This window comes from Corella eumyota, chromosome 4, assembly GCF_963082875.1.
Source record: "Corella eumyota chromosome 4, kaCorEumy4.1, whole genome shotgun sequence".
NCBI lineage: Eukaryota > Metazoa > Chordata > Ascidiacea > Phlebobranchia > Corellidae > Corella > Corella eumyota.
The window spans coordinates 17072946-17092155 of NC_137493.1; the positions used below are offsets into that span (position 1 = coordinate 17072946).

Sequence of the window (19210 nt, forward strand, 5' to 3'; positions counted from 1 at the left end):
TTAAAATCCAATTTTTTACTCGTATTTTTAAACAAATCTAGATTACAAATGTACTGCTAATTTTTGTATTAAAATTTTTGTAAAAATACAAACACCAAAATTTCAGGAAAAAATTCGGTATTTTTTCTACCACGTGGTGTCGTAAGCGGGCCAGTGTAAATCAATCTTGCTTTTGATGATTAGTTGAATCATAAAATTCATGATTAGTTGAATCATGAACTTTAATTGTAGCTGTTGCTTCCCGCTTGAAATCATCTCACGAAAACTCATGCTCACGAACAATCACGAAGCTTTCATGAGTCTTTAAGAAAGCAATTTCATGAAACTTATCATCATGATGATACAAAATCATGTAATCATGACATGATTTCTCATAAACAACTTAGTGATCACAACGACTTCATTCTACCTCATGAATCTCATGATGTGGTTTTTAATCATGATCACAATAAAAGTCTTGGCTTTGATCATGTAAAATTAAAGTTGGCAAATTACAATGTTGATCTGATAATATTTCACTGTTAAGGTTAACCTTCTAAATTCTTATCCGTTTATGCAATTTAGTAACATTATTTTGCCATGCGTTTTGTTATAAAATAAACTTTTTTTTTCTAATTGACAAAACCCTTTTTTAGGTAAACAAAATAAATTATAAAAACCTGATCAGAATTCCAACAAGTTTCAGGTTTCCCATCGAGCAAATATTTCTTCCCGTATTGTTTTGTGTCCCTGTTTAGAACACTGCTAACTTGGATCCTCACCGAGTCCTTCAACATCGACATTTTTTCCAAGAACACAAAAACTAACGCCGCTGATGATTAGAATTGAACCAATAATTTGTCCTCAACAATTAAAACTTTGTTATAAAATAGTTTAATAAACCAAAACATTGGAAAGCTAAAAAGACCAGCAGAGTGATGTAGTGGTCAGAACACTTCCTACACTACATAAGGTCATGAATTCGACCTCCAATGCTCTTATGCTGTAGCGCTTGATTAAAGTCAACATAAGACTGGGTCGGGGTAACTGAGGTCACCCTTCCCCAGTCTGGAAAGTAGGGCACTGTGCACGCACAAGATTTTTTTCTTAAAAAAAATTCACGCCTGGAGTTAGCGTTTTGTACGCCTGTTTTTTTTAAAGGTGCACGCCCAGTACTGACGCCTAAAACATGCTAACATATATCACATGTGCACGCATAGACCAGAAATTTTGGTACGCGTGCACGCACGTTCACGCATTTTTTCCGCTTGCACGCACGAGATCTCGTCGAAAACTGCCCTACTATCCAGAGTGGACCCTTCTCACATTAAGGATAAAAAAAATAAAAAACTACAAATTTTGTTTTAATTTACTTACTGGTTGTAATTCTTTCTCCAAGGCAATATCCAGATATTGTTGTGAACAAAAAAGTTAAAGAGTTGGTTAAAGGCACAGAGTTATATCTAAAACATAAAACAAAGTTTTAAATAAGGTTTCTAAAATTTAAATGCTTACAGCTTTTCAATTAAGTAAATATACCAAACAGTTCTTTCTGCAGATTGTAAGTTAATACTGTGGAATTGATTGCTTGTGCAACCAATCCCTTTACGTGATATGGAGTGATATGAGAGATGGCACATTAAAGGACGCTTTTATTATGTGTATGGACAACGTGAAGCTAACCACTGCAAACAAAATATCAATGTGGCTAATAACTGCAAACAAACTATACTCTGTTTTTCAATGCCTGGTGCGGAAATCACAATGTCTGTTAGAACCTAATTAACCCGAAGATATACAGCTGTATCAGCGGTTAGCAAGGAGCACCAGTAAGCATTAAGCTACACGAGAACACGAATAATGTGTTTATGGACAAACTCCGAAATGTGCTGTCAATCAATTATCATTTTATATCGCGTGACACGTCACTTGTTTCCCTAATTTGAGTCATTGAATCGCCTATATATTTAATTTATTTTGCTTAATATTCAGTGAGATAAAGATTATGTGTTAAACCTATAGTTATCGTTGCGATTATTCGCATTGGTAATCATGTATCGCCAAGTTTACGCCGTTTCACTAATAAAAGTGTGACTGTTAACATACAATCAAGTAGTCTAAATTAGCTAATCAATTAGTGAGGTTCAACAAAGTAGCTTAAGTAAATCAACAGCAAAAAATAAACTCTGTCAATCAAACTAAAATAACAATTAACTATACAAATGGTGACCCTACAAGAATAGCAACCCAAAAACTCATTATATAAACTCTACAATAATGACCTGTTATAGATAGAGCAATATAATACAACACTGATCCAAACTGGTTAACAAGTAAAGGCAAACCACATCTCCAATTAAGAACTAAATACGAAAATTTTCGGAAAATTTCTTTGTATTTTTTGTCCCCTTTTATTTGGTCAAATCCTTTGCTAACTTTCTTAATAAACGGGTTGGTTATTCCCCAACAAAAAGCAGCCAAACCAACGCAAAATATTGCTTGCCACATAAACTTTTAGTTGCAATAAAGTAAAAAGTGTTTGAAATTATCAAGTTACTATGCACACGTGCGCTGTTTGTATACAGTAACTACTTTAACATGTTCAGTAAACACTTTTTGACTTTTTTAACAAAATTGTCGTTTATCCTCGAAAAAATTAATTTTACAAAAATTTTTTTTTTTTTAAATTAGGGTTTTATTTAAAATACCAACAAAATTCAAGTTTTTTTGTGCTGACCAAATCATGATTATTTTTTAATATATATTAACGTAAGTAATTTAAATCTGAAAACTGTTACAAATACGTAAAGGTTGCAGTGTGAAGTTTTAAAGTCAATAGTTAAACTCTAAAATTTAGGAAAATAAAGATTATTAATGTTTTCTTAATATCACATGTTGTTTAATAAAGTAACCTGTTTAAATTCTAAAGATACAAACATTTTAAATTCAATCGTCTACTAATATGAACTACAATAATCCAAAATATTTTTCTGGGTAATGTGGTTTTACAAACAGGCTTCGGTTGAGTTATTTCTATTCACCGTAATAGCCAGGTAATAATAGGTTAAAGAAGATTAAGCTTGGGTAGTTACGTTTTAAACTTGTTTTGATCAGTTTAAAGACGAAAATAAAATCAGGCAAACAATGAAAGTTGAATGCGAGAAATAACTTAACTTTATATTTACGTGCTAAAAAATATTTTAAATAAAAGATTAGAAAATCAATAAAATAGACAAACAAAGTAATCCAAGATTTAAATATTTTTAAGTAACTTTTAGTAAATATTGTGGCTAAAAAATCATGGCAGAAGAACCAGGTCAAATTGTTGAACAAATAAATCGACAAATCCAACTCGAAGATCAAGCAGAAGCGGAACCAGAACAAAATCCACGACTTACTTATATCCAAGATCAAAATATAAACCAACAAATCATCTATAATGTTCATCCCGAAGTGAGAGTTGAACCTCAACGTCCTCAGCAAGCTGAACCAGGGCAAGGTTTACCAGTTCAACCCATCCAAGAACAACAAGTTCCGATCAGTAGATTCAATCTTAACCTTAAATTTATGGAGTTAAGGTTGGAAGGACGCGCAGCTGAGAACATGGCTTATATAACAACAGGAGTCGTGGTTGGGGCAGCTGCAGTAGGAGTCGGTGCATGTGCTTACACTTTATATAAAAGTGAAAACAAAGAAAAGTTCTGTACAGATATGCTTAAAATTGTAGTAGCAGCTGCTGGTGGGGCTGCTTTTATTAACCGAGTGACGTCAGGATCTCTTTCTGTCCACGTCACAGCTAAGGATCCTGAGACAATGGATCTTATTTTGGCCGACTATGTTTCGAAAAATATGCTGAACAGATTAAACAAATATGTGGCAGATTTTCCTGAAGGTTTTGGCAAGTTTGATAAAGTTGAGCTTATGGGTGTTGAGGTAATTGAAACGGACAAAACCTACGAACAAATAAAATTGGAAGCTGATGAAAGATTAACTAGAATGTTGGCGCAGGTAATTTGATTAAAACAATAATAAAAATATAATTTACTAGTAATTTAATCTAAATATAATTGTAAAATATGGATTTTAAATTTAAAAATTTACTTTAATTCCGAACTTTTTTAATAAGGAAATAAATTCAAATAAAATACAAATATTTAAATTTTCCTTTTTTGTTTTTACAGACAGATGATAAACAAGTTGATGTCGGTAAGTTTAAACTTAAAAAGATGGTTCGGAGAATGCCATTATTTTAAAAATTGGTTAAGTAGTTTTTGAGATATCGGAATTTGAAGGTAAATATTGTAAATAAGGAAAATCCCTACGCTTGCGAGTCACGTGACGCACGACGTCATCGTCGTAAGTTCATGCTGGCAGACATAGGAAAGTGACCTTATTTTGCCCTCTCTGAGCCGTTTGTTGTACTTTTTTTAAATTTTTTTATGCAGAAAACAAAAAGCATGAAAAGCAAAGTTTATTCATATTATATAAGACAGTTGTTACTTTTCAAGTATTTTTAATAGGGTCGGCCGTATTTAAAAGATATTAACAAATTCTGGGTATGCTAATTTTGAAAGTTTACCAGCCAAAAACGCTTACAAACTCTTGCAAGAAAAAGACAGGTCAACTAAGTCTTATTAAAGCAAAGTTTACGGTTAACACAGTCTTAGTTTTGTTTAAAATAAAATCACTTCATTGTTGTTAACTAATATATTGTCAAATTGTTCAAGTTGGCTTATATATATATATAAAGTCTATACAGACGATATATAAAAATAATTTTGGTTATATTTTTCAAGTGTAAAGCACAAACCAAAGTAAAGAAAGGCAGCAAACACTAATATTTGTTGCCTGGGGTACAAGTACTTATGTATATTGTACGTTATATTAAAAATTGTTTGGAATTATTAATAAAAAAACACATTAAAGATGTTAACCAGAATATTTAGTGTTTATAGTTTATTGATGTATAATATACTTTATGTGTCTTAACCCATGTGACGTTTAGTGATTAGAACTATTTTTATATGATACCCAACAAAATTGTCGGATATATTAAGTTTTAAGCAAAACCTACTATTTCTAACAGGTAAACTTTGCTTCAGTAACACTCAGTTGACTTGTCTGTTTCTTGTAAGTGTTTGTCAGCCAATATCAACCGTTACTGGCTGGTAAATTTTTAAAATTAACAACATAACCTTAATTTGTTAGAATTTTTCAAATACAGCCTACCTAATTAAAAATACTTTAAAAGTAAAAAATGTCTTATATAACATGGCTAAATATTTCTTTTCATGCTAAGTTTGTTTTCTGCAAAAAAAATTTAAAAAAAGTACAACAAACGGCTCAGAGAGACCAAAATAAGAATTTTTTCTTGTGTCTGCCAGCGTATGAACTTAAGACGATGACGTCGTGCGTCACGTGACTCGCAAGCGTAGGGACTTTCCCTATTTAAAATATTTTAACTACAAATCTTGATATTTTTAAAACTATTTGACCAATTTTTAATATAATGGTATCCCCGTGCAATATGGAAAAATTTCAACATAATTAAAAAAGAAACTCTGCGACTACACCATCTTTTTTAAAATAAATTTGAAAAATTCAAGAATTCGAAATATAATATTTATATTATTTCCTATATCAAATCATAGTAAATATAAGTTGAAAAAATTAACAATTGACAAATAAATCTGAACAATTTTTTAATCAGAACAAATTTCTAAAGAATTTGAAAAACGAATTTATCCAAAAAGTTTTCTGTATGAGGATGATCAATCAAGCGTGTCCAGTGGGTATGGGACTTTATCAAGTGTGCAATCAACCGTGTCTAATCTATCAAGCGTATCTGGTCACATGATCCGACCAAAACCAACAACACAGTCACGTTTAAAAGGTAAACAATATTATTAAGATACAAGATATACTAACCACTGCTTACTCTGTAGTGCCCACCACCGGTCAGTTCTTTTCTTAATTTTTTATTTTATTTTAGATCAAAATTTTCAGCAAGTGAATTTACAAACTCTATTTGACTTAGAAGGTAATAAATAAAATAATGTTAAATTTAACTTATTTTTAAACAATAAACAAATAAAACATTAGAAATCAGTTAACTTTAATTCATTTTTGTAATAAGCTGAATTTAAATTTGAAACTTTAGAACATTTATGTTACTGATAATATTCAACATGTTAAAATATTGACAGAAAAGTCAATGAACCACTGGACCAAGGGTGAATATGACAAGTCATTTTTGGAGCTAAAAACCCTGCACAAATTCGGAGCAAACATCAATTATATTCCTAAACTCCCCAAGCTCTATGTCTCAAGTTTAATGACGGACAGGTTCGATACCGCTATGGAAATCATTACAGAAATGACGTCACTGATCCAAAACCACACTCAATTGGACGCAGAACAAATTAACTCATTTGCTCATACCTTTTATAATAAAGAGAAATATCCGGAAGGAATTTTGTTTAGTGGAGTATCAGCAAATATGTGGATGAATGAAGAAAGAAATCCGAACAAAAATATCGGAATTTTAAATTTATGTTTAGATGGAATAAGTTGGTGTGTTAATAAACTTAAGAAAAATGAAAACAAGAAGAATATAATTCGAGGTCACGTGGCTCCACTTATGCAGAGAATAAAAACTTTCGTTACTAACAACAAACATCTTGACGTCATCGACAAAGCTGATTGTTTACGAAGAATCGGGGTTTACGCAAACGTCATGAAAATCGATGATGAGTTACAAACCTACAAAACTGGGTTGAATTTGATGGATAACGAGTTTGGATCAAATGCAAATAAACACAAAGTTTACGGCGAACTTTTACGCCACATTGGTGATTATTATAAAAGAAAATCACAATACTCGGAGGCAAAAGAAAATTTTCTTCAAGCAATTAAAGCTTACGAGAAAGCTGAGAATGTGGACGACGGAGAAAGAAAATGGTGGATCCAGGGTTGTAATTCTTCGTTGTCTGAGATCAACAAACAACTTCAATCTTCATCTAAGAAGTAAAATAAATTCAAGTTTAAAGTTAACACCGAACCCCAACTAAGTTGTGCAGACCATTGTTCTAACAATTACCATTCAAATCGTTCTGTGACGTCATTTTGTGCGTTGTAATTGTTTTACCGCTACAAACTTAATACTGGTTAAACGTTAACATGTTGTACCAATATTGGTTCCTATACAAGTTTAAGATATAAACTCTTGTTTAAGAACAAAATGGTAATCCTGTGTTTTGTGTTTTGTTTAATTTCTGTGCATGATTTATTAACCATTAGTAGTTTGTATATAAACGTATTTAACCAAATTGTCTTAATTGCTTGTGCTTAATAAACAATAGAACTGATTTATTTTGTACTAAGACTATGGTTAAGGTTAAATAGTTAATACTATAGGACCAGTGACGTCATCACATACTTATATGACGTCATCGGTAAAGAACATTGAAAAAATTTCGAAACCAACAAAAATTCAAAGAAAAATTAAAAGATTTGATTAAATAAATAAATTTAAAAAAATATTAACAATGCCGCCTCTAGTGACGAATTATATTTAAATAAACATTTCTTATAGAAAATAAAATTAAAACAGGCTCACATATAAACAAAAATATTTTCTTTTCTATACATCTTAACTTTTAAAGACTCACAAAACCTGATCAGCAATCTAGCATTTAAAATCTTAGTTCAACTTCAAATAGTTTAATACCCTTAAAATACTTCGTAATTAAACATTTAATTATAAAAATATTGATTATATTTAAACAATGATTAACTTTATAAAACGTTATATATCATAATACCACGTGGTCTGATATTAATTTATTAAAAATCTAATCACAATATTATATAAGTAATTATAATTAAACAAAAATTATTAATTTACTTAAAACTTTTTACGTAACTTTTTACATACTTCTTATCTTACAAACGCTACAGGTAAACAAAAACTAACGTAAAGTTTATAATCCTAAAATATAACCATTATGTTTTAACATATATAAACTACTGTATAAGTAACCACAATTAAACAAAACTTTACTAATTTTAAGTTTAATCTATTTTTAAACATAAATTTTAATATTAAATTGGCATACAATAAAATATATAACAACTCTACTATAAACAAACCTGTTTATAAAACTACAGCACTTACTATTAAACTACAATCAACTAAACAACATTTTAACATATGCTAAATACAGGGATAAGGATAATTAAGATAAAAACGTTAAACGTACAAACGTATTTTACTTCAAGCTTAAAAGCGCAAAATATGACGTCATTATATGGTATGTTAGTTAAGGTTAGGTTAAAAGTGAATGTTTAAGATTGATTGTTGATATTTTCATTGTTGTTAATGTAAAAAACATAAAATTTATAAACTAACTTGAAAGTTGTTAAAATAATATAATTTATTTGTTTTGAATTTATTTTAAATTATATAAGTAAAAATTGTGTGAGCTAATAAACTGTGCTTACATTTTTTTCAATATAATTTCCCCTTTTTTCTTTTTGTTTTTTTTAAACTAACTTTGATGTAAAAAATAAAAACTCTTAAATTTTGTACAATTTTGTGAAAGTTTTTTAACTTCAAACCCCGCTTCTAAAATACGCGGAAACGCAAAAAAAGGAAAATTTCATAGTCTCTAACCAGCAGAGCTATAATGAGAGATGAAAAAAGGCAGAAAATGCAAGAAAAATATTTAGCGAGGCAGGTACTGTACACGGCGTTTCAAAAACAAAAATTTCAAAAACCAATTTTTTGTCGATTAAATGTTGAAATAAAAATCGATTATAAAAAAGCTGTAAAAATTTTAAAATACAAAACTACTAATAACTAATTCTAGACTAAAGTATTTTACAAATTGCAAAAAAATTACAATTTTAGTTTTTTGTTAAAAATAATTTGCCCAAAAAAATTATCAAAAAGCAGCAATGTGCTTCTGTATTGAGATTTTAAGTATTATTTTACAAATACAAATCGAATATTAATATGGCAATATTTACTTTGTACGATAAACAAAATTAACTATTTACAAAAAGTTAAATTTTAGAAATTTTTCGATTTTTGGATTTTAAATTTGGTCTTGCATAATGTAACGGATTGTTGTAGATTATGACGTGTCAAACGCTAGCCAATCAGAATAAAGGAAAATGAATAAGAAGGTGGTCATTTTTTAGTTTAAAATATCTAGTAAAAATTGACTAAAAATTTATCTAGTGAATTTTAATGAATTTAGTTAAAGGGGGTAAGATGAAAATATGTATTATCTGATTTCGATTAAAATTTTTCATATTTAAAACCAAGATTTTAACAAAAATAACAAAAAAAATAAAGTTTTAAAATTATCTGAGGTAAAAAAGTTTCAATTTTCGAATTGTACCGAAAATTATGGAACAAAAGTTTTAAAAATGGCTTTTTTTAAACAATTTCAATAAAATAACCGAAATTATTTAACAAAAAAGGCAAAAACAAGAAAAAATTAAGCTAAATTATTTGTTAAAAAGCAAAATTAGATTTACGTAAATGTTGCATTTTAAAAACATGGCAAAAAAGCAAAAACTCGGTTTTAACGTTGCAGCAAAAAAGTGAAAAATATTTTGTAAAATATTTACAATTAATTCCCGAAAAAACAAATTTAAAATCCAATTTTTTACTCGTATTTTTAAACAAATCTAGATTACAAATGTACTGCTAATTTTTGTATTAAATTTTTTGTAAAAATATAAACACCAAAATTTCAGAAAAAAATTCGGTATTTTTTCTACCACGTGGTGTCGTAAGCGGGCCAGTGTAAATCAATTTTGCTTTTGATGATTAGTTGAATCATGAAATTCATGATTAGTTGAATCATGAACTTTAATTGTAGCTGTTGCTTTCTGCTTGGAATCATCTCACGAAAACTCACGCTCACGAACAATCACGAAACTTTCATGAGTCTTTAAGAAAGCAATTTCATGAAACTTATCATCATGATGATACAAAATCATGTGATCATGACATGATTTCTCATGAACAACTTAGTGATCACAACGACTTCATTCTACCACATGAATCTCATGATGTGGTTTTTAATCATGATCACAATAAAAGTCTTGGCTTTCATCATGTAAAATTAAAGTTGGCAAATTACAACATTGATCTGATAATATTTCACTGTTAAGGTTAACCATCTAAATTCTTATCAGTTCATGCAATTTAGTAACATTATTTTGCCATGCGTTTTGTTATAAAATAAACTTTTTTTTTCTAATTGACAAAACCCTTTTTTAGGTAAACAAAATAAATTATAAAAACCTGATCAGAATTCCAACAAGTTTCAGGTTTCCCATTGAGCAAATATTTCTTCCCGTATTGTGTTGTGTCCCTGTTTAGAACACTGCTAACTTGGATCCTCACCGAGTCCTTCAACATCGACATTTTTTCCAAGAACACAAAAACTAACGCCGCTGATGATTAGAATTGAACCAATAACTTGTCCTAAACAATTAAAACTTTGTTATAATTTGTTAAATAAACCAAAACATTGGAAAGCTAAAATGACCGGCAGAGTGGTGTAGTGGTCAGAACACTTCCTACACTACATAAGGTCATGAATTCGACCCCCAATGGTTGATTAAAGTCAACATAAGACTGGGTCGGGGTAACTAAGGTCACCCTTCCCCAGTCTGAAAAGTAGGGCACTGTGCACGCACGAGATTTTTTTCTTAAAAAAAACGCCTGGAGTTGCGTTTTGCACGCCTGTTTTCTTTTTTAAATGTGCACGCGCGGTACTGACGCCTAAAACATGCTAACATATATCACATGTGCACGCATAGACCAGAAATTTTGGTATGCGTGCATGCACGTTCACGCATTTTTTACGCTTGCACGCACAAGATCTCGTCGAAAACTGCCCTACCTTCCAGAGTGGACCCTTCTCACATTAAGGATAAAAAAAATAAAAACTACAAATTTTGTTTTAATTTACATACTGGTTGTAATTATTTCTCCAAGGCAATATCCAGATATTGTTGTGAACAGAAGAGTTAAAGAGTTGGTTAAAGGCACAGCAAGAGTTATAATATCTAAAACATAAAATAAAGTTTTAAATAAGGTTTCTAAAATTTAAATGCTCATAGCTTTTCAATTAAGTAAATATACCAAACAATTCTTTCTGCAGATTGTAAATTAATACTGACCTGTTATAGATAGAGCAATATAATACAACACTGATCCAAACTGGTTAACAAGTAAAGGCAAACCACATCTCCAATTAAGAACTAAATACGAAAGTTTTCGGAAAATTTCTTTGTATTTTTTGTCCTCTTTTATTTGGTCAAATCCTTTGCTACCTTTCTTAATAAATGGGTTGGTTATTCCCCAACAAAAAGCAGCCAAAACTACGCAAAACATTGCTTGCCACATAAACTTTTAGTTGCAATAAAGTGAAAATTGTTTAAAATTATCAAGTTACTATGCCCACGTGCGCTGTTTGTACACAGTAACTACTTGAAACATGTTCAGTAAACACTTTTTTAACTTTTTAAACAAAATGTCGTTTATCCTCGACAAAAATTAATTTTACAAAAATTTTTGTTTTTAAATTTTAGTTTTATGTGTGAACTAAATCATAATTATTTTTAAACATAAATTAACGTAAGTGATTTAAATCTAAAAACTTTAATTTTGAATTTAAAAGTTTATAACTTTCTATATTTGGCCTTTTAAATTAAAACTTGGGTTAAAATTAACATCAAAAATTCAAAATCATCCGATTGTACAAATACGTAAAGGTCACAGTGCAAAATTTTTAAGTAAGTAGTTAAACTCTAAAATTCAAGAAAATTAGCATTATTAATGTTTTTTTCTTAATTTTGTTAATATAACATTTTAATGTTTAATAAAGTAACTTGATTAAATTCTTAAGATACAAACATTTTAAATTCAATCGTCTACTAATATGAACTACAATATTACAAAACATTTTTCTGGGTAATGTGGTTTTACAAACAGGCTTCGGTTGAGTTAATTTCTACTCACCGTAATAGCCACGTAATAATAAGTTAAAGAATGTTAAGCTTGGGTAGTTACGTTTTTAAACTTGTTTTAGTCAAGTTAAAGACGAAAATAAAATGAGGCAAACAATAAAAGTTGAATGCGAGAAATAACTCAACTTTAATTACAGTGCTAAAAAATAATTTAAATAAATGATTAGAAAATCAATAAAATAGACAAACAAAGTAATCCAAGATTTAAACATTTTTAAGTTACTTTTAGTAAATATTGTGGCTGAAAAATCATGGCAGAAGAACCAGGTCAAATTGTTGAACAAATAAATCGACAAATCCAACTCGAAGATCAAGCAGAAGCGGAACCAGAACAAAATCCACAACTTACAGTTATCCACGAGCAAAATATAAATCAACAAACAATTTATCAACACATACAACACATTCACCCTGAAGTACGGGTTGAACCTCAAGGTCCTGAGCAAGCTGAACCAGGGCAAGGTTTACCAGTTCAACCCATTCAAGAACAACAAGTTCCGATCAGTAGATTTAATCTTAACCTCAAATTTATAGAGTTAAGGTTGCAAGGACGCGCAGCTGAGAACATGGCTTATATAACAACAGGAGCCGTTATAGGGGCAGCTGCAGTAGGAGTCGGTGCATGTGCTTACACTTTATTTACAAGTGAAAACAAGGAAAAGTTCTGTACAGATATGCTTAAAATTGTAGTAGCAGCTGCTGGTGGGGCTGCTTTTATTAACCGAGTGACGTCAGGATCTTTTTCTGTCCACGTCATAGCTAAAGATCATGAGACAATGGATCTTATTCTGACTGACTATACTTCAAAAAATATGCTGAACAGATTAAACGAATATGTTTCCGAGTGTTCTGAAGATTTTGGCAAGTTTGATAAAGTTGAGCTCATGGGTGTTGAGGTTATTGAAACGGACGAAACCTACGAAGAAATGAAGTTGGAAGCTGATGAAAGATTAACTAGGATATTGGCACAGGTAATTTGATTTAAATAATGATAAAAATATAATTTACTAGTTATTTAATCTAAATATAATTGTAAAATATAGATTTTAAATTTTAAAAATTTTCATTTAATTCCGAACTTTTTTAATAAGGTAATAAATTTAAATAAAACACAAATATTTAAACGTTACTTTTGTTTATTACAGACAGATGACAAACAAGTTGATGTCGGTAAGTTTAAACCTAAATAGATTCGGTTGCAGAGTTTTTTTTAAAATTATGTTGAAATTTTTCCAACTTGCACGAGGATACCATTATTTTAAAAATTGGTCAAATAGTTTTTGAGATATCGGAATTTGAAGGTAAATATTGTAAACAGTCCCAACGCTCGCGAGTCACGTGACGCACGACGTCATCGTCGGAAGTTCATATGCTGGCAGACATAGGAAAATAGCCTTATTTTGCCCTCTCTGAGCCGTTTGTTGCACTTTAAAAAAAGCAAAGTTTTGCATGAAAAGCAAAGTTTATCCATATTATATAAGACAATTGTTACTTTTTAAGTATTTTTAATTGGGTAGGCCGTATTTAAAAATTTTAACAAATTATCGGTATGCTGTTAATTTTAAAAGTTTACCAGTCAAAAACGCTTACAAACACTTGCAAGAAAGACCAGGTCAACTTAGTGTTATTGAAGCAAAGTTTACCGTTAACACAGTCTTAGTTTATAGTTTAAAATAAAATCACTTTAACGTTGGTAACTAATATATTGTCAAATTGTTCAAGTTAGCTTATATATATATAAAGTCTATACAGACGATATATACTTTTATTTTGGTTATATTTTCCAAGTGTAAAGCACAAACTAAAAGTAAGAAAGGCAGCAAACACTAATATTTGTTGCCAGGGGTACAAATACTTACGTATATTGTACGTTATATTTAAAAAATTGTGTTACAAGAAAAGTTTGATCGTCTCGTAATTTAGCCTAACGTTTAGGTGGCGATATAATAAAGGTCCTAATTGTATTAAACCCTCACCCTTAACTGTTTATTAGGACGAGACGATCTCCCTAATTTAGTAAAACCTAGGATACCCCGCTTTAACGGTCCACCGTAAAAACCAAGTTGGCTAAATCTGTTAATTATGTTAACATGTACGGTAGGTGTGTAAGCTTACTTTTAATAATCAATAAAAACTACTAAAACAATACTTGCAATAAAAACATAAGAGTAATAAAACAGTATAAAAACAATACGACTACACCTAACCGCACCCAAGTCAGAACTAACCTTTTGGTAGGCGCTACATACAACATTCGGCGCTACATTTACGTTTAGGGCAAGAAATCCCGATAAGGTTAATTAATTAGATATACTAGGGCATATACAGACTATCAGGTGTCAGGAGCCACTCACGCATGACAAAACATATATGTTACACCCCCCCACTTAAATACAACCAACTCCTGTGGTTGAAATACTACAAAAAACAGATTCCTTATGACATAAAGAAAACATCAACAATTACAATACTTAGAGGTAAAAAACGTAGGCCTGCAATAACATTGTGATACAAAAAGTGAAACAAACATTTAAATACTACTAAAGGCACGACAACAACAAAATCTGAACTTTTACGTTACAGGAAAATTCAATACAACAACAAACTATTTAAGTGTAAGCGTTAATAGTGTTTTAAATAACAAATACAATTAAGAGTAAAAGAAAACAAGAAGCGCATTATAAACTACAAAACATGTTCAAGTGAAAGAAAAAACAATATTGTTGGTTATGATCAACGCAAGTCTAAAGTGACAATAATGTGCAAGTAAACAAAAACGAGGGAAATTTAGTGAGATAATATAGAAAAACATAAAAAATATCATTATACGTGAAAAATTCCCAGCTACTAACCTCTGCTCTTGTTGCAGGTTTCTTTTAAGGGCCATAGGTTTTATCTTGTGGGCAGGGTCATGATAAGCCTGTTTGTCCAGATTTAGAATATTAAATTTAGTAGACGTTTTCGTCCGACCCTTATCAAGTATTAAAGTGTTTACCATGTTGGGTAAAATCACAACTTCATTGCAATATTTATCTGAGGCATACGATGTTTTTACAATTTGCCTAAAATAGTCATTTAATACTGATTCCCACGTTCTTCTAATATTTTTGCAGTAGTTATGCTTTAATCCATAGCGTGGCTAATTTATTTGATTTAATTTACTGGAACAACTGCGAATTCGGACATATTGTTGTGCCAACATCACCTTTCTCTGTTTTGCAGTTTTATGCAGGCCACCAACAACAGGGTTCTTTATATTTCTTGATTCATCGACTGAATCCATAACCGAATGTGGTTAATTATTTCTTTTCGGTTTGGACTCCATATCTGTCAAATCCAACTTCTCAAATGGGATTTCTTCTTCATTTTTATTGGCCTTTCGAGCCAAGATTGTTAACTGACGGTAAACGCCGGGGATAAGCATTTTGTGCACTGTGGCTTCCAAAGCCCTTTGAATAATTACATTGTAATCCAGCGCGTAAACATTGATGTCTCTTTGCTGAATTCTCGATTTTAGAATGACATCAATTTGGCCAAGAAATAAATATCTCTTTTGTGCATCCGTGGCTTCAATACATGTACAAAACGAATTAAATTCATAAAAAAACTCAATAAAATTTTCTCCCGTTAGAAACCGTGGAGGAGTTATAACGTTAATATAAAACGGGGGCACATCATAACATCCATATACTACCATACTAACATAAGCATAGATTACCAAGTACTGACTATATCTAACAGAGCTAGCACGGTGGCGGGGTCCTGGCGCGCTCGCCCAATTTGTTACAAGATAAGTTTGATCGTCTCGTAATTTAGCCTAACGTTTAGGTGGAGATATAATAAAGGTCCTAATTGTATTAAACCCTCACCCTTAACTGTTTATTAGGACGAGACGATCTCCCTAATTTAGTAAAGCCTAGGATACCCCGCTTTAACGGTCCACCGTAAAAACCAAGTTGGCTAACTCTGTTATTTATATTAACATGTACGGTAGGTGTGTAAGCTTACTTTTAATAGTCAATAAAAACTACTAAAACAATACTTGCAATAAAAACATAAGAGTAATAAAACAGTATAAAAACAATACGACTACACCTAACCGCACCTAAGTCAGAACTAACCTTTTGGTAGGCGCTACATACAACATTCGGCGCTACATTTCCGTTTAGGGCAAGAAATCTCGATAAGGTTAATTAATTATAGATATACTAGGGCATATACAGACTATCAGGTGTCAGGAGCCACTGACGCATGACAAAACATATATGTTACAATTGTTTGAAATTATTAATAAAAAAACATATTAAAGATTTTAACCAGAATATTTAGTTTATAGTTTATTGATGTATAATATACTTGTGTCTTAACCCATGTGACGTTTAGTGATTAGAACCATTTTTATATGATACCCAACAAAACTGTCGGATATATTAAGTTTTAAGCAAAACCTACTGTTTTAACAGGTAAACTTTGCTTCAGTAACACTCAGTTGACTTGTCTGTTTCTTGTAAGTGTTTGTCAGCCAATATCAACCGTTTCTAGCTGGTTAATTTTTAAAATTAACAACATAACCTTAATTTGTTAGAATTTTTTAAATACAGCCTACCTAATTAAAAATACTTTAAAAGTAAAAAATGTCTTATATAATATGGCTAAATATTGCTTTTCATGCTAAGTTTGTTTTCTGCAAAAAGTCAGAAAGACCAAAATAAGAATATTTTCTTGTGTCTGCCAGCGTAAGAACTTAAGACGATGACGTCGTGCGTCACGTGACTCGCAAGCGTAGGGACTTTCCCTATTTAAAATATTTTAACTACAAATTCCGATATTTTGAAAACTACTTGACCAATTTTTAAAATAATAGTATTCTCGTGCAAGTTGGAAAAATTTCAACATAATTAAAAAAAAAACCTGCGACTACACCATTTTTTTAAAAATAAATTTGAAAAATTCAAGAATTCGAAATATAACATTTATATTATTTCCTATATCAAATCATAGTTAATATAAGTTAAAAAAATTAACAATCGACAACTAAATCTTAACAATTTTTTAAACAGAACAAATATCTAAAGAATTTGAAAAACGATTTTATCCGAAAAGTTTTCCGTATGAGGATGATCAATCAAGCGTGTCCAGCGGGGTAGGAACTTTATCCAGTGCGCAATCAACCGTGTCTAATCTATCAAGCGTATCAGGTCACATGACCCGACCAAAATCAACAACACAGTCACGTTTAAAAGGTAAACAATATTAAAGAGAAAGTAATCCACTGCTTACTCTGTAGCGCCCACCACCGGTCAGTTCTTTTCTTAATTTTTTATTTTATTTTAGATCAAAATTTTCAGCAAGTGAATTTGCAAACTCTATTTGACTTAGAAGGTAAAAAATAAAATAATGTTAAATTTAACTTATTTTTAAACAATAAACGAATAAAACATTAGAAATCAGTTAACTTTAATTCATTTTTGTAATAAGCTGAATTTAAATCTGAAACTTTAGAACAGTTATGTTACTGATAATATTTCACATGTTAAAATATTAACAGAAAAGTCAGTGAACCACTGGACCAAGGGTGAATATGACAAGTCATTTTTGGAGCTAAAAACCCTGCACAAATTCGGAGCAAACATCAATTACATTCCTAAACTCACCAAGCTCTATGTCTCAAGTTTAATGACGAACAGATTCGATACCGCTATGGAAATCATTACCGAGATGACGTCACTGATCCAAAACCACACTCAATTGGATGCAGAACAAATTAACTTATTTGCTCATACCTTTTATAATAAAGAGAAATATCTGGAAGGAATTTTGTTTAGTGGAGTATCAGCAAATATGTTGATGGATGAAGAAGGGAATCCGAACAAAAATATCGGAATTTTAAATTTATGTTTAGATGGAATAAGTTCGTGTGTTAATAAACTTAAGAAAAATGAAAACAAGAAGAATATAATTCGAGGTCACGTGGCTCCACTTATGCAGAGAATAAAAACTTTCGTTACTAACAACAAACATCTTGACGTCATCGACAAAGCTGATTGTTTACGAAGAATCGGGGTTTACGCAAACGTCATGAAAATCGATGATGAGTTACAAACCTACAAAACTGGGTTGAATTTGATGGATAACGAGTTTGGATCAAATGCAAATAAACACAAAGTTTACGGCGAACTTTTACGCCACATTGGTGATTATTATAAAAGAAAATCACAATACTCAGAGGCAAAAGAAAATTTTCTTCAAGCAATTAAAGCTTACGAGAAAGCTGAGAATGTGGACGACGGAGAAAGAAAATGGTGGATCCAGGGTTGTAATTCTAAGTTGTCTGAGATCAACAAACGACTTCAATCTTCATCTAAGAAGTAAAATAAATTCGAATTTTAAAGATAACACCGAACCCCAATTAAGTTGTGTAGACCATTGTTCTAACAATTACCATTCAAATCGTTCTGTGACGTCATTTTGTGCGTTGTAATTGTTTTACCGCTACAAACTTAATACTGGTTAAACATTAACATGTTGTACCAATATTGGTTCCTATACAGGTTTAAGATATAAACTCTTGTTTAGGAACAAAATTGTAATCCTGTGTTTTGTGTTTTCTTTAATTTCTGTGCATGATTTATTAACCATTAGTAGTTTGTATATAAATGTATTTAACCAAATTGTCTTAATTGCTTATGCTTAATAAACAATAGAACTGATTTATTTTGTACTAAGACTATGGTTAAGGTTAAATAGTTAATACTATAGGACCTGTGACGTCATCACATACTTAAATGACGTCATCGATAAACAACATTGAAAAAATTTCAAAACCAACAAAAAGTCAAAGAAAAATTAAAAGATTTGATTAAATGAATAAATTTTGTAAAAAATCAACGATACCGCCCCTAGTGACGAATTATATTTAAATAAACATTTCTTATAAAAAATAAAATTAAAACAGGCTCACATATAAACAAAAATATCTTCTTTTCTATACATCTTAAATTTTAAAGACTGACAAAACCTGATCAGCAAGCTTCATTTAAAATCTTAGTTCAACTTCAAATAGTTTAATATCCTTAAAATACTTTGTAATTAAACATTTAATTATAAAAATATTGATAATATTTAAACAATGATTAACTTTATAAAACGTTATATATCATAATACGATGTGGTCTGA

General features: G+C 30.5%; 3 protein-coding genes and 1 pseudogene across 4 annotated transcripts; 2 read left to right on the forward strand and 2 right to left on the reverse strand.

The window, feature by feature from the left end:
* Nucleotides 1–1348: 1348 nt before the first annotated feature.
* On the reverse strand, nucleotides 1349–2487 carry LOC145750976 (transmembrane protein 234 homolog). Its single transcript, XM_082567044.1, has 2 exons — nucleotides 2210–2487; nucleotides 1349–1442 (listed from the first exon to the last, which is right to left on the reverse strand). The coding sequence occupies exons 1-2, from the start codon at nucleotides 2485–2487 to the stop codon at nucleotides 1349–1351; spliced, it is 372 nt and encodes a 123-aa protein (XP_082423170.1).
* Nucleotides 2488–3253: 766 nt separating this feature from the next.
* LOC145750513 (uncharacterized) lies at nucleotides 3254–7324 on the forward strand. The gene is made up of 5 exons (XM_082566567.1): nucleotides 3254–3987; nucleotides 4161–4185; nucleotides 5690–5872; nucleotides 5972–6019; nucleotides 6186–7324. The coding sequence occupies exons 1-5, from the start codon at nucleotides 3280–3282 to the stop codon at nucleotides 7007–7009; spliced, it is 1788 nt and encodes a 595-aa protein (XP_082422693.1). The 5' UTR covers nucleotides 3254–3279; the 3' UTR covers nucleotides 7010–7324.
* Nucleotides 7325–10182: 2858 nt separating this feature from the next.
* LOC145750977 (transmembrane protein 234 homolog pseudogene) lies at nucleotides 10183–11398 on the reverse strand (annotated as a pseudogene). Its single transcript, XR_014283698.1, has 3 exons — nucleotides 11185–11398; nucleotides 10978–11070; nucleotides 10183–10483 (listed from the first exon to the last, which is right to left on the reverse strand). The product of XR_014283698.1 is annotated as a transmembrane protein 234 homolog pseudogene (transcript).
* A 754-nt stretch (nucleotides 11399–12152) lies between these two features.
* Nucleotides 12153–18718, forward strand: LOC145750445 (uncharacterized). The gene is made up of 5 exons (XM_082566484.1): nucleotides 12153–13004; nucleotides 13179–13203; nucleotides 17094–17276; nucleotides 17368–17415; nucleotides 17582–18718. The coding sequence occupies exons 1-5, from the start codon at nucleotides 12285–12287 to the stop codon at nucleotides 18403–18405; spliced, it is 1800 nt and encodes a 599-aa protein (XP_082422610.1). The 5' UTR covers nucleotides 12153–12284; the 3' UTR covers nucleotides 18406–18718.
* The last annotated feature ends 492 nt before the right edge of the window (nucleotides 18719–19210 follow it).

Coding starts and splice junctions, on each gene's coding strand:
- LOC145750513 (XM_082566567.1), top strand. CDS start 3,280: ATGGCAGAAGAACCAGGTCAAATTGTTGAACAAATAAATCGACAAATC. Junction 4,186..5,689: donor TGATAAACAAGTTGATGTCG/GTAAGTTTAAAC, acceptor TTTTTTAATCAG/AACAAATTTCTAAAGAATTT. Junction 6,020..6,185: donor AACTCTATTTGACTTAGAAG/GTAATAAATAAA, acceptor AAATATTGACAG/AAAAGTCAATGAACCACTGG.
- LOC145750445 (XM_082566484.1), top strand. CDS start 12,285: ATGGCAGAAGAACCAGGTCAAATTGTTGAACAAATAAATCGACAAATC. Junction 13,005..13,178: donor TAACTAGGATATTGGCACAG/GTAATTTGATTT, acceptor TGTTTATTACAG/ACAGATGACAAACAAGTTGA. Junction 17,277..17,367: donor AACACAGTCACGTTTAAAAG/GTAAACAATATT, acceptor ATTTTATTTTAG/ATCAAAATTTTCAGCAAGTG.
- LOC145750976 (XM_082567044.1), bottom strand. CDS start 2,487: ATGTGGCAAGCAATATTTTGCGTTGGTTTGGCTGCTTTTTGTTGGGGA. Junction 1,443..2,209: donor TGGGTTGCTATTCTTGTAGG/GTCACCATTTGT, acceptor TTTATGTTTTAG/ATATAACTCTGTGCCTTTAA.